A 14164-nucleotide genomic window follows, 5' to 3' on the forward strand; every position below is an offset into this window, starting at 1 on the left:
TCAACTGAATTTAGCACAAGTGGACTCCAATCAAGTTGTAGAAACATCTCAAGGATGATCAGTGGAAACAGGATGCACCTGAGCGTCATGGCAAAGGCTGTGAATACTTATGTACATGTTATGTTTTCGTTCTTTATTTTTAATAGATTTGCAAAAATTTGCAAAAAACAGTTTTCACTTTGTCATTGTGGGTTGTTGTGTGTAGAATGTTGAGGAAAATAATGAAGTTAATCCATTTTGGAATAAGGCTGTAACATAACAAAATGTGGAAAAAGTGAAGCGCTGTGAATACTTTCCGGATGCACTGTATAAGTATACGCCAGTATATATATATATATAAGTATACGCCAGTATATTCTGTGTGATATCCAAAATGCACTGGACAGTTTTTAGCCACGTGGCTAACGTGACTTTAGGGATTGTTGGTCGGTCTGTTCATCATTTTGTTCCAGATAAATGTGTCTTAAATAGCTCAACATATTTTGGATGCATTGCCATGACGTTTTGTACAGACATTGATGTCTAGAAGACAAAGCCGACCAGCTTTGGACTGTTAATCTCTAGCACCACCGTGAGTTGGACATTTAGTTAAGAGTTAAATGTTTCAAATACATTTTATATTTCGGTGCCAGGAAATTTGGTACAGAAATGCATGCTATTCTGGTTTAGTATAAAAAAAACGGATAAAGTATATTTATCAGGGCTAAAATGAGTCCAATGCAGAAGAATCCTGTTCTGTATCTCTGAGTTCGTGTATTCATAGTATTTCCCTTTAGTATTTAATGCAAAGTATTCAAGATACAAGATTTAACAAAAGGGTTCGAACGACTAAAAGTAGTGTCTTAAGTTTCAGTTCTCACTGAGTGAGTCACTTTTACAAATTAATGTTTTTTTCTTTTTCCTCTTTATTGATGCCAATATGCGTGTGAAACTACGACTGTTAGGTGAGTTCAGACAGAAAGTGAAGCTAATGCTTTAAAATGACCGCTGGAGCCAATGTGCTGTACAGCAGCTAGCTGTGCGCGAGCCAGCAACAGATGCACACACGGTGTCTGTGAAAGTGTGCATACCAATCTAAAAATCAAAGGACACATTTTATCTTTCCAGTCTCTTAATTAAATACTGTCTGTGTTGAAACCGTCGTCCGTCGCTGTAATCATTCCTACTGGTCGGAGGCCACGAATTGAGCATTTCCTAACAACTCTAATAAAGCAAATCAAGTAGACATCTTCCAAAGTTACTCTTTTAAAATCTTTGTTTTACTATCACACTGTCAGCGAGGAAACAGTCTGGGAGGACACGAAGAAGTCGTTTCATACTGAAAAGAACTAACTTTGGAACATACCCAGTCGATTTGACTCACTATCCTCTGCTGAACATTAGAATGTCTTACTGCACATTGAGTTAGGAAAGGCTAATTTCAGGGCCGTCAATAAGAGGCGGGATCATAACAGCAACTAACTCTTTCTACATAAGTCAAGCTAATATCTTACTGGCACAAATGCAAATCTATCGACAGATGGGAAGCCTGAGGAAGTGTGCACACAAGCTTAACATCCCTCTTTTATTCTTACACTTCCCTTGAAAAATTCCATGATGCAATTGTCATGAGTACAGGCGTGGACAGGCATTTCTTCTAATCAGGTCAGTCGGTATATTTTTAGATATTCATCTGACGCACGAGTCGGTCGCCTAACTCTCAGGTAAAATTCTGGGCAGTTACATTAATTATAATAACTTTATTTATATAGCACCTTTTAAAAACAGAGTTTAGAAAGTGCTTTGACAGACAAAGCAGCAAAAGCAAGACAATAATATCAATGACAGAAAGCTCAGTGAGACGGTCGATACTAAGAAAATTAAATAAATAAAATGTAAAAGATTTGTAAAATCAACAAATAAAAATAAAACAGAAAAGCGACGACATCACATAAAAGCCAGTCTGTAAAAATGTGTTTTAAGAAGTGTTTAAAAGGGATTAGTGATTCAGTGGGCTTTATGTTAACAGACAGGGGGCCACGGGCACTTTTAATGGGAGTAATAGTTGTTTGGGAGACTAAATGATAGGATTTCTGATTTTAAGTTGAAGAACCTTTTGTGCCATCCAACAGTTGATATCATTAAGACAGTCTCAAATAGCAGCTGGGCTTCTGGGGTCATCAGGTCTCAATGGGAGGCATCTCTGTGTGTCGTCTGCATAGCAATGAAAAGAGACATCGTGACGTTGGATGATTTGACCAAGTGGGAGCAGGTATATGGAAAATAAAGTTGGACCTAAATTTGAACCTTGGTGTCATGTGAGCTGTAGAGGATGAGTAATTACTTAGGGTTCTGTCACAAACGGGCCAAACGGCCATGACAAAAAAGGGAGACGCATTAATAAATGAAGCAGTTTATCAATTATTTATTAAGTTTAAAGTAATATAAAAGACAAACATAAACTAACAGTGACATGCGAGGTCAGTCATTTCAGCAGTGCAAGTGTATATGCAGTGTTGTAGTGTAGAAACCAACCATAACCAAAACCAAAGTGGGTGTCTCAGGAAGGAGCCAGCCAACTGAGGATCCAGAGGGTTTTTATCAAGGGTGCACTGGCACACAGGGCCAGTGTTGTTAATTGCCTCAGGTGTTCCCACTGTGCCTGACGATCCTCTGCCACACCTGCAAGGAAAGCAGCCACACAGGCAGGCAGGGTCGTCGGTTCCCCCCCCATAAGACAGGGGTCCCACAGGACCACCACATCAGCAAACAAACCAGGAGATAAACAACCCTTTTAACCTCATGAGGGTCCCTTCATTTTTCAGCCGACCAGACAACAACCCCTCATGATCCAGAACAGCATCGCCCATACTCTCAACTGAATCTGCAGCCACTTTATCAGCCCCCAACACAGGACTCAATGCCATTGGTTCCTGCTGAACATCACCAGGTGCACTAGAAGAGCGAGCATAATAGGGTTTAAGCAAGTTCACATGGAACAATTTAATAAGTTTCCTGCGACCGCGAGCTGAAATCAAATAATTCTTGTCCGAGATGCGTTTAAACACTGTAAACGGACCACAAAACTTAGCCTGGAACGGTGAACTCACCAACGGACAAAGAGCCAAAACCCGATCACCGGCACTAAACTCACGCATCTCAGCTTGAGGATCATACCTCTTCTTCATTTTAGCTTGTGATGCAGCAAACATTTCCATCACCAACTCTCCTGCAGAATAAAGTCGATGCCTAAACCCATTCACATAATCAATAAGGTTGGTGGGCGGACCTGACTCCTTCCAACCATCCTTAAACACAGACACTGGACCCCGGGCAGTGTGGCCAAACATTAGATCGTTTGGGCTAAACCCTGTACAACCTCCTGTGCAGCTAACAGCAACCGCGGTCACTAAACCGGATCCAGCTATCTGTCAGCAGTTTGAGTACCTAATCCTTGATTGTGTGGGGCCGCTGCCCTGTGCCAAGTCCCAGTACGGACACGGACCAAGGAGTCTAACGCACGCGCGAGTCAGAGGGTGAACAAAACCCCGTGGCGCAATGAAAGTGAGGGCCGGCGCACGCCGGCTGAGGTGGGATCCCGGCCCCCCGGGGTCGGGCGCACCACCGGCCCGTCTCGCCCGCACCGTCGGGGAGGTGGAGCGTGAGCGCGCGCGCGATAGGACCCGAAAGATGGTGAACTATGCCTGGGCAGGGCGAAGCCAGAGGAAACTCTGGTGGAGGCCCGTAGCGGTCCTGACGTGCAAATCGGTCGTCCGACCTGGGTATAGGGGCGAAAGACTAATCGAACCATCTAGTAGCTGGTTCCCTCCGAAGTTTCCCTCAGGATAGCTGGCGCTCAGAGTCTCGCAGTTTTATCTGGTAAAGCGAATGATTAGAGGTCTTGGGGCCGAAACGATCTCAACCTATTCTCAAACTTTAAATGGGTAAGAAGCCCGGCTCGCTGGCTCGGAGCCGGGCGTGGAATGCGAGCCGCCTAGTGGGCCACTTTTGGTAAGCAGAACTGGCGCTGCGGGATGTCCCAGTCCCCATCTAGCTCAGTACAATATGAGCACAAGAGACTTGAGTTTTTGGTGAAACCGCTCCAAAGCGCCTTGACTCTGTGCGTGATAAGCGGACCACTGGTTATGTCTGATACCTAGCAGTTTTACCACTTGGGCCATCAGGTGAGAGGAAAAATATGATCCCTTGTCACTTTGTATGACTCTAGGGATGCCAATCACAGTTCTGAATTGCCTCAGGGCCTTAACCACAGATTTTGCATTCATTGTTTGCAAAGGATATGCTGCCGGGTAGCTCGTGCTTTGACACACAACAATCAGTAAATACTGGCTACCAGACTTGGCACAGGGCAGCGGCCCCACACAATCAAGGATTAGGTACTCAAACTGCTGACAGATAGCTGGATCCGGTTTAGTGACCTGATTTGGCGTACCAGCCATCTGACACGTACTACAGGTTTTAATATGCATAGAAACATCCTTTTTCATTTGTGGCCAGAAGAAATGGCAAAAAATCTGGTCATAGGTTTTCCGGACACCCAAATGCCCTGACCCATCATGAGCAAGCACTTCCTCACCAAAATACCATCCTGAAGGAGGTAGCCCCTGCAAACATGTTTCACCTCACCAACTGACAGCACTGATCCAAACAACTCCTCCAAGGCTGGATCTGCTCTCTGCTCATTCTGCAGATCACTATGAGACACAGACAAAAGAAAATCAGGTAAACACGGCAATTTTTTTTATCCACGTCCCCCATCTACCTCCTTTACTTCAGTACGACTCATCGACCGAGTAACTGCACACGGAGGGAAAACTTCGGGAAAGTTTACAACACTCTCAGGCTGTTCTGAGGCGGAAGGAGAGGGAGTGACTATCAGAGGAGCAGGCACACCTGCCCACACATGACTGCCAGCCAGGGCGTTGCCCAAAACCATGTCAATCCCCTCCACTGGCAACGCTGGTCTCACCTCAATAGGAACTCTGCCCTGCACCAAGCCACAGTCTCGATTCAGCGTATGCACCGGGACAGGCAACACCCTCAACCCCATTCCTCGCATCAGGATGTTATCCCCTGTATCTGTCTCACCTCCAGCCTGCTGTTAGTTGCCTCAGGTGTTCCCACTCTGCCTGACGATCCTCTGCCACACCTGCAAGGAAAGCAGCCACACAGGCAGGCAGGGTCGTCACAGTTCTATCTAAAAGGTAAGAATAAAAGCAACTAAGTGCAGCGTCCTTGATGCCAACCCAGGTTTGAAGACGGTTGATTAAAATGGTCTATTGTGTCAAAGGCTGCACTCCGGGCTAATAGAATTCAAATGGAGCTCTCACCTGTGTCGCAGCTGCTAAAAGGAGATCATTGGATACCTCGAGGAGGCCGGTTTCTGTGCCATGTAAAGCTCTAAAACCTGATTAAAATGCCTCGAAGACGTTATTAAGACATAAAAGCTGGGTTGAAACCACTTTCTCTAAAACTTGATAGAAACAGAAGTTTAGAAATGGGTCTAAAATTGCTAAGAACAGAGGGATCAAGATTAGGTTATTTAAAAGAGGGTTGGACCACAGCATCTTTAAGAGTTGATGGAACGTTGTGCCTGTTGCTAATGAGCTATTAATATATAAACTACTGGAACCAACTGTATTAATAACCTCTTTAAGGAATGTAGTTGGTATAAAATCCAGATGGCACGTGGTTGATTTCATATGATTTCAGCTAAAAAGGACAACGAGGTTTAACATTGCTAAAATATCCAGGAATGTCCCGACTGACATGTAAAACACGGTCGGATGTCCTTGACTCTATTTGTAAAAAAGTAAAAAAAAAAACATCTCTTGTGATGCATCAGTAAGATGACAGGGGGGGGCACTGAGTCGATTATCTTAAGGAGGAAGTTGTCGCTTCTTTGACTGCAGTTTGTCCTCATTGCATCTTTCCAACTCTCATAAAATACATGTAAACCTGCTGTTCTCCTACAGTCTCTCTGTAAATCAGTTTGACGATTTGACTGTTTACAGGTCTGTCCGCACAGATAAGAAATAAGTGTAGACGAACCACCATGACACGTTCACACACACAGAGCGTCTTCGTGACGAATCTTAAACCACGTTAGAGCATGCAAATGCCTTATTTGGTTTACTTAATCACATTATGGTTCACACAGGAGTACAGTGGTGAATGGAATAGTCAGCAGATGTCGATAAACATCAGGATACCAGGATCACCTGGGACCCACCAATACCACATTTTAAACCAATTGATCTGGCATCTGCTGAAGTATTTTACTGGGTAAGTGAATACCGCTGTCCTGCTGGTGGTGCTAGAAGAAAGTTCAGGATGATGAAAGTCATAAGGATCCAAAAGATGCAGTTTATTTAGTTTGGTCAAGAGATTAGAAAGACTTTGAACAGGAAAAGAAATCAGTGTTGCAAGAAGCAGGCAGACACTTGTTACACGCCACGAGGCGCTTATTACACTAGTTTGTATACTTATACTATTTTTAAATTGCAGAACTTGACATCACTCAGGCCGAGCAGAACAAATATGAGGCACAGAGGGCCGGCCTCTCTCTACAACCACCCTAGCAGACGGCAGACCACACCCACACTGAAAGAGGAAAGTGAGAGTGGGAGGGGATAGAGAAGCACCAGCACATTAACAAATTACAGTCCACTGACAGAGGGCAGAGGACGGATCAGAGAAAAAGGGTTTGACTGTTTTAAAGAGCAGTTGGTCTGACAACCATCTCACCTCCTGTCATCTTAAGGAAAAATAAACTTCAAGCAGAGAGGCGTGTCTGTGCAGCAGAGAAGAAGACTCGGAGGGAAAGGAGATTTTTTTGGATTCACACACACATCTTCTGTTTGGCCGGTGAGTGTTGTGGTGATCAGCTTGAGTGATGTGTGATTTTCCCTCCCTCCCCGCTGTGTGTTTCAAATCTATTTATACAAACGGTGACTTTGGAAATATGCTGGGGGGGGGGGGGGGGGGGGGGGGGGTTTGGTTCGCTTTTCACGACGCTTGTTTTAGACTTCGCTGAGACAGAGGGGTGAGGATCAACACTTGTATCTGTGCTGCGTGTAGTAGTACAGTGCTCAGGCAGAGTGAGCGACAGCAGAACAGCCTCTGAACAGGACGGGGTAGTGGCAGCGCTTTCAGGCAACAATCTAAACTAAATGAATTCGAAGAAACTACCTTGTAACCATTGTGCACTCACGCACATTACCAGAACACACAACACAATGATGATCATGTAAGGAAAAGGGTTGATATTGAAAATAGAGAAAATGTCAAAGTAGTACAGACCAACACTCTTCTGCTGGAAAAATATATATTCCAGTTGTTTTGCCCAATTGCATGCCCATAAATCCTCTCTTATACTCCCATATTCATATGTTACGTGGGCAGGTCACAGTCCAGCAGGGATGTAGGCTTATCTCCATATTGGCCAGCAAAAAGGACATTACCTTTTGGTAAATTACTGACAGCTGTAAGCATTCATAACTTAAATATTCTTTGTGACAAGTAGGCTGTAAAGTAAGGTATGTTGCCCACCCTGGAAAAGTAGTAAATAATTGGATGTAACAGAGGTGAGGCATAGTTTCTCATTATTAGAGAGAGCAAGAGAGCCATTCTGAGCCAGTGACCCCATTAGGCACAGGCCATCCAATGATGTTTAAAAAGCTCTCGGGGTGCAGTGGGAGTCCCAGGCCCCAGGACCATCATGATCCCCCTCCCCCCCCCCCCCCCCTCGCTTTTAGCTCAGGGCCAGCCGGAAGCAGACTATTCTTGTCCCGCATTGTGCTGCTGAGTTATTCCATTCTGTTCAATGCTTTCCGTGACTCTCAGCAATTTCAGTGGGTCTGCCCCTTAAACCCCTCCATTATGGACTGGCTTGCATTGGCACATTTGCTGTGTTGGCTTTTGTATTCAGTCGATCCGTCCCTTTCACCCCGCCCGCTAACTTTTGACTTTTCAGCTAACGTTATTGCTCCTGCAAAAAAAAAAAAAGCCTGAACACAAGCAGGTGTAGCCAAGTTCTGTTTAGCGTCATTTCTGCTGATGCAGTGTCAATGATTGTCTGAGTGACCGATAAATGAAAGTCCTTTGTTTTGTATCAAAATGTTTATCTCTATTGTCATTGACATCCTGAGGTTTAATTGCTTAAATTGATGGCAGATAATCTATTCACGACCTTTACAGATTGCTGCGTATATGCAGCACGTCATGAAATAGTAAATGCTTCCTTTATCATAACTCAACAAGATATTGGTACATAGGCAGGATATTGGCCAAGCACACTTTGAGAACACAATGGTATTTTTATATTTTCACTTCCTCCTTTTGAAACCACAGAAATAGAGCAGCACTTATGTGTTTCAACAAAGTATTTATCAAACTCCACAGTTATTGTCCTCTTTCTTCTCATCACTTAAGGATGACCGCTTCCCGGGTGAAAGATGACTCTCCAGCTGTTGGGCGACTCTGCGAGTGATTCTGTTGAGACGGAGGATGTTTCCCAGCAGACCCAGTGACTAAGTCTCCTGCCGAATGTGGAAAGCCTACGATGGAAGTTCCAGCAAGTGCTGCTCTGAGGCACTGTAACAACACGCTCAACCATCTCACTTCCTCTCTCACGCACACAAGCACAACCAGCTGCTTCACCGCCATCACCAACCAGACGGGGACCGGTGCCACTGGGTGACAAGATTCCAGAATGTTTATGAATTTCCGCCGGATACGAAAATGCCACTTTGTGCAGCTGATGACCACCTGCCTGGTGCTGTCAGTGGTGATGGTTTGCTGGGAGCAGCTGGACAACCACGTCATCAGCCACGTCAAGTCCTACTCCTACCGCTACCTTGTCAACCGCTTCACCTACATCAACAAGAGCTTCACCGTCTCACATGCGCAGGCCAGAAGCTTCAGCAGCTTCCGCTACCTGCTGGACCACTCGGATAAGTGTGTCGACAAAGACATCCTCCTCCTCCTCTTTGTCAAATCATCCCCGGAGAACATTGAGAGGCGAAATGCCATCAGATCCACCTGGGGCAATGAGAGCTACATCCAAAACGCCCTGGGAGTGACGGTGAAGGTGGTGTTCGCCTTAGGAACACTGCCGGCCAAGAAGGTGGGGCCCTCGTGTAGCACGGGGAGCAGGGTTGGTTTTCAGGAGCAGCTCGTCCGCGAGGACCGTCTCAGTGGCGATTTGATCCAACAAGACTTTTTAGACTCCTTCCACAACCTGACCCTGAAGCTGATCCTGCAGTTCCACTGGATGCACAGCCGCTGCGCACATGCTCGCTTCCTCATGACGGCTGACGACGACATCTTCATCCACATGCCCAACCTGGTGAGCTACCTGCAGGACATGAGCAGCAGGGGCGTCACAGACCTTTGGGTTGGTCGAGTGCACAGAGGGGCACCGCCGATCCGCAGCAAAGACAGCAAGTACTATGTGCCCTTTGAGATGTACCAGTGGTTGTCATACCCTGACTACACAGCTGGAGCCGGGTATGTTGTCTCCAGGGACGTAGCTGACAAAATCTACCAAGCCACGCTGACCCTGAACGCCTCTCTTTACATAGACGATGTGTTCATGGGCATCTGCGCCAACGCTGTTGGTGTGTCTCCGCAGGACCACGTCTATTTCTCAGGTGAGGGCAAAGCGCCCTACCACACGTGTATCTATGACCAGATGATGACCTCACATGGTCACGTGGAGGATATCGATGACCTGTGGAAGGCAGCGACCCACCCGCAGGTGAAGCAGAAGACCACTGGACTCATAGGGAGGCTGTACTGCACAGCCGTGAAAATGTCTCTCCTTTGTAAACCCTACTATTTCAACACCTACCCTTGCAAAGCAGCCTTTTTTTAGTATTACATCAGGTTTGTGTGTGTGGGTCAGTATGTGACAGCGAGAGAGTGTGTGTCACAGGTCAAAATGAATGGAGGATTGTCGCTGCAAATATTACCTCAGTCCTTTCAGTCGGACACCGATGTCAAAACACTGGAGCGGGTGTTCTGTGTTTCCAGAAGGCAAAAAGAGATCAAGTTCATGCTTGTCACTGCTAGTATTAGATCAACAACAAGCTAGTTTTGGTGGTTTAGAAATGTAATAAGGCTGGCTTTGCATTGGTGGCAGAATGTGTTAAAATAGTTCCTAAACTGATGCTGTTTACATGTAGTCCCAAACCCCCTGTTCTCACAAATGAGATTTGAATTGGTTTTCCGTCTCAGCCGGTTGATTATAAGCCTGATCTTGGGTTTTATTTCCACTGCTGCGACACACATTTCGGTTGCACAACTTTGTAACACTCCAAAAACAGGATGCCTCTCTAACTGACATTTATCAATATCATTACTTTAAAAGTAAAATGCAGAAGTAACATATCTGCTTGTTCCAGAAGCACAATGACTATACGCAGTCAGTCAGTGATGTGGCAAATCTAAAAATGTCTCCATGTCACAAAGTGTAAAATTCCTCACATTGAAGTCGAATAGATGTGTCGGTGAGAAGACTTTACAAACGGTTCGTGTGCTGAAAATAATAATGATGTAATGATGAGCAACAACACGATGGCTCTTAATTGAACATTTTCTTGTTATAAGATCTTTTTTTGTAATTCGATTTGTGAAAAGGCTTTTTTTAGGAAATAAAATCTCCTACGTGAAAGTGTTTTATTATTATTATTTTATTATTATTATTATATTAGTCTTAGTAGTAGTATCAATAATCTAACATCTATTAGGAAACACTGGAACGCTCTTTTAACTGTTTCATTATTACTCCATGTGTATCAGAATGTCACAACAACTTCCTTACTTTGGGTGAATGATGGAACCACAATGCGGTGGACCCACAGTATGAAGCAATGCTCGGAAATGTGTGTAATATGCTGATTACTGCACAACAAAATGTGTTTTTCCCATCCTGTCCATAGCAGCCGTTTGCTGAGCAGCAGGGTGGGCTTCGAAGTGCGACACAAGCCTCATGAGAGTGCAAGTGCAAACATGTTGCATGAAAGGGCTCCACCAAACACATCCAGACACATCCAGACACATCTTCATAAGTGAAGGAATGGACTTGGCCAGAGCGTGTGAGCTGGAATACAACGCACTATGATTTTGTTTAGTTTTTTTTCCCCACCTGACATGTGATACGTAGAGCCAAGAATACCCCGGGCATATAGGCCAGAACGTCATCAGCGTGATCCACGGAGGCATCTGGTCCACTGCTAACAATAATAACTGAGGCTGCTTCTCTGTCAGCGCTCGACAGACGACAGATGCATGTCAGAAGAGGAGAAAAACAAAACTGGACGTCATTTTTTTAATTGTGTGACTGAAAATGATGCTTAAATCAGGTCGGGAGAAACACCTAACCTGAAGTACCATTTCAGGCTGTTCATAAACCAAGAGACATTAAGATGTTCACACGTCATCACATTGCTTTTGTGTTCATTTGCAATATTCATGACAAAGTATTGTGTATCCAATTTCTGCTGCAGCAATATCCAGGTTTCATCTCTGAGAATATTAAACTTTTACCAAATCTCATCTCAGTAAATTCCCTTTTTATTTAAATATCACTGTGTCTCAGTGTCCCTCATCTCACCTCGACCTACTATGAATTGTCGAAATGTTTATTAATGCACCTCCTCCTGAAATGTGATGTTGCCTGGATTAGCTGTTCTCCTGACAGCTGCTCTGTTTCCAAGGCAGCACATAAAGAAGAAGAATTCACAGGATTCACAGGAACCAGCTGCCTACATCTGTTTGCTACGGCTGTAACTGACTGGGGGGGGTTTGTATTAAAGATATGCACAGATGATAAATATGCAATTTATTTAAATGAATAAAATCTGATGTCATGTACAATATGTGAGCTGTTTAGTATAATGTCCCTGGGAGATATAGGAACTAGTTTGTTATTGTTAGATTCACTGGAAGTGATCTTTGCAGTGAAACACTGTGGTCAAGTCAGTAGACACTTACATTTTAGAGAACCGGCCCACAGGGAGCCAGCCGCAGACTTTTGTCATCCGAACAATGAAGCTCATCTTCAGTCACTCCCCAAGAGGTGGCTTTGCCAAATAATTGTGTTAACAAAGTTGATGTGCTAAATATAAGTGAAGACAGTCCTGATCAATGTGCCAGCTGAGCCCCATGGGTGAACTATAACATAGCTTTTTAATAAGAAACAACTTTAAAAGAGAAAGCCGATCCCAGAATACGATGTTTACACAATTTATTTGGCAAGGCACAAACGTTCATATGAAAATAGGTCTTTAAAAAGACTTAGTTTTTACATTATTGTACACATATTTGCTTGCCTGCCTAGATAAGAACATTGATACTACTCTCTACTACACTGCATATCAGGCTACAGCCTGGTCTGGCTGCGGGACCCACCATCACCCCTTAATGGCAAGCCGTGACCCACGACCCAAATTATATATATATATATATATATATATATATTTTGGGTATATCTATATTCAAGAAGTCTAGTAGTAGTAACGTCTCTGTGTAGTAAACAACTGTCAAATCAAATAAAGAAAGTACACATCAATTATATTTTAACAAATATTATTCAAATTTTTCAAATTGAACTGGATGGATTATAAATAATACATAGAAATACATAAATAAATGTTCTTCTCATTTCAAGTAAAATAACGGCTGGATTAAAGAATAAATTACGTAACACAATTCATTTTTGAAAAATTATTTTCACTGAATTGCCCTGCAGCTTTAAATTCAGTTCATTCAGCGTGAAGTGAAAAAGCCACATTATATTTTTCTCATCTACTAAAAAGAGAAATTAGTGTTGGAAGAATTCACCTCTATGAGTCTGTCCAGTCAGAGTCTAATGTCTCTGGTCTCTCTGGCCATTTTTCTCTTTTGGAAATCATTCTATGATTTGACTTTCACAACTCACACTTCAATAGTCCTGCTCTGCTCTGTCTCTCTCCTCGTCTCTCCCCCGTGTGTCACGGTGTGTTTACATCTCACTGAGTCAGGAAACTTGTCAGAATGCTCATATTTGATTGGCTGAGCTGCATCACGTGATGTGATTCACAACGCATTGGTTGTTGTTTTTCCTGCACCGCTGAACAAGTGCCGTAAATGCTGGAATAATTCTGCTGCATAAAAAATACCCTTCAAAATAAAATCACATTTTTTTTTTTTGTCAGGCAAAGTCAGCGACCCACCAGTTGAGAATCACTGATGTAGAGTCATAGTATAGTATGTTCAAAAACATGAAAAAGAGTGTCAAAAAAAATTAAATCATGAAATAAAATCATAATACAGTATGTAGAAAAATGTCACGAAACAAGTCATAGTATGTTAAATAAATCGGGAGAAAAAGTCTAAACATTTCATGAAACTCATAGTATAGTACGTCGAAAACGGCATAAAAGTTAATAGTATAGCATGTAAAAAAATGTTGTGAAAAGAATCATATTATAGTTAAAATCATAGTAGTGTTTCAAAAACTGTCATGAAAAAGTCATAGTACACTGCGTGCACAATTAGGCAAGTTGTATTTTTCAAGGATTCATTTTATTATTGAACACTGTCGGTCAATCCAAAATGTTAATAAACCTCAAACCTGAATATTTAAGAAAGTAAAAGTGAGGTTTCTTAGAATATCCATGTGGATTGACCGAGAGCACTGTGGTTGTTCAATAATAAAATGAATCCTCAAAAATACAACTTGCCCAATTGTGCACGCAGTGTATAGTTTGACGAGAAATATAAAAAGTCATGTATGTTTAAAAATCATACTGCGTTGTAAAATATCATGAAAACGTTATACAGTAAATTGAAAAATGTCATGAAAAAGTCAGTATAGTTGGACAACAAATAGAAGTCATATGTATGTCAAAAAGTTCCTTGAAAGAATTCATAGAGTATGTAGAAAATAGATGGTATGTAAAAATGACTATAAGTCATAGTATATATTGACAAACTCCATTAAAAAAAAAAACTGATCACATTTTTGTCAACAGGTCATTTGACAGACTGACTTTTATGACATACTAAACCGATTTTCCTTTTTCAACATAGAATTTGACTTTCATGACAACTTGTTGACCTAATGCAGTAAAATGACTAATTGATTTGACTGCTGTCAATGTTTCCCAATAGATTTTAA

At 42.9% G+C, this 14164-nt stretch overlaps 1 protein-coding gene across 3 annotated transcripts; it reads left to right on the top strand.

Moving 5' to 3' along the window:
• Positions 1 to 4390: 4390 nt before the first annotated feature.
• On the top strand, positions 4391 to 11559 carry b3gnt5b (UDP-GlcNAc:betaGal beta-1,3-N-acetylglucosaminyltransferase 5b). 3 transcript variants are annotated; one of them, XM_076097511.1, is made up of 4 exons: positions 4391 to 6285; positions 6508 to 6616; positions 6764 to 6867; positions 8434 to 11559. In XM_076097511.1, the coding sequence occupies exon 4, from the start codon at positions 8714 to 8716 to the stop codon at positions 9875 to 9877; it is 1164 nt and encodes a 387-aa protein (XP_075953626.1). In that variant the 5' UTR covers positions 4391 to 6285; positions 6508 to 6616; positions 6764 to 6867; positions 8434 to 8713; the 3' UTR covers positions 9878 to 11559. The 3 variants fall into 3 exon arrangements, with proteins under 3 accessions (XP_075953626.1, XP_075953625.1, XP_075953624.1); XM_076097510.1 differs by having other exon boundaries at positions 4391 to 6616; XM_076097509.1 differs by having other exon boundaries at positions 4391 to 6867.
• Positions 11560 to 14164: the final 2605 nt, after the last annotated feature.

Source organism: Anarhichas minor, unplaced genomic scaffold, assembly GCF_050575085.1.
Source record: "Anarhichas minor isolate MPS153535 unplaced genomic scaffold, ASM5057508v1 ptg000024l, whole genome shotgun sequence".
NCBI lineage: Eukaryota > Metazoa > Chordata > Actinopteri > Perciformes > Anarhichadidae > Anarhichas > Anarhichas minor.

Bases quoted from the DNA above. Each gene is read 5' to 3' on its own strand.
- b3gnt5b (XM_076097509.1), top strand. From the start codon at position 8,714: ATGTTTATGAATTTCCGCCGGATACGAAAATGCCACTTTGTGCAGCTG.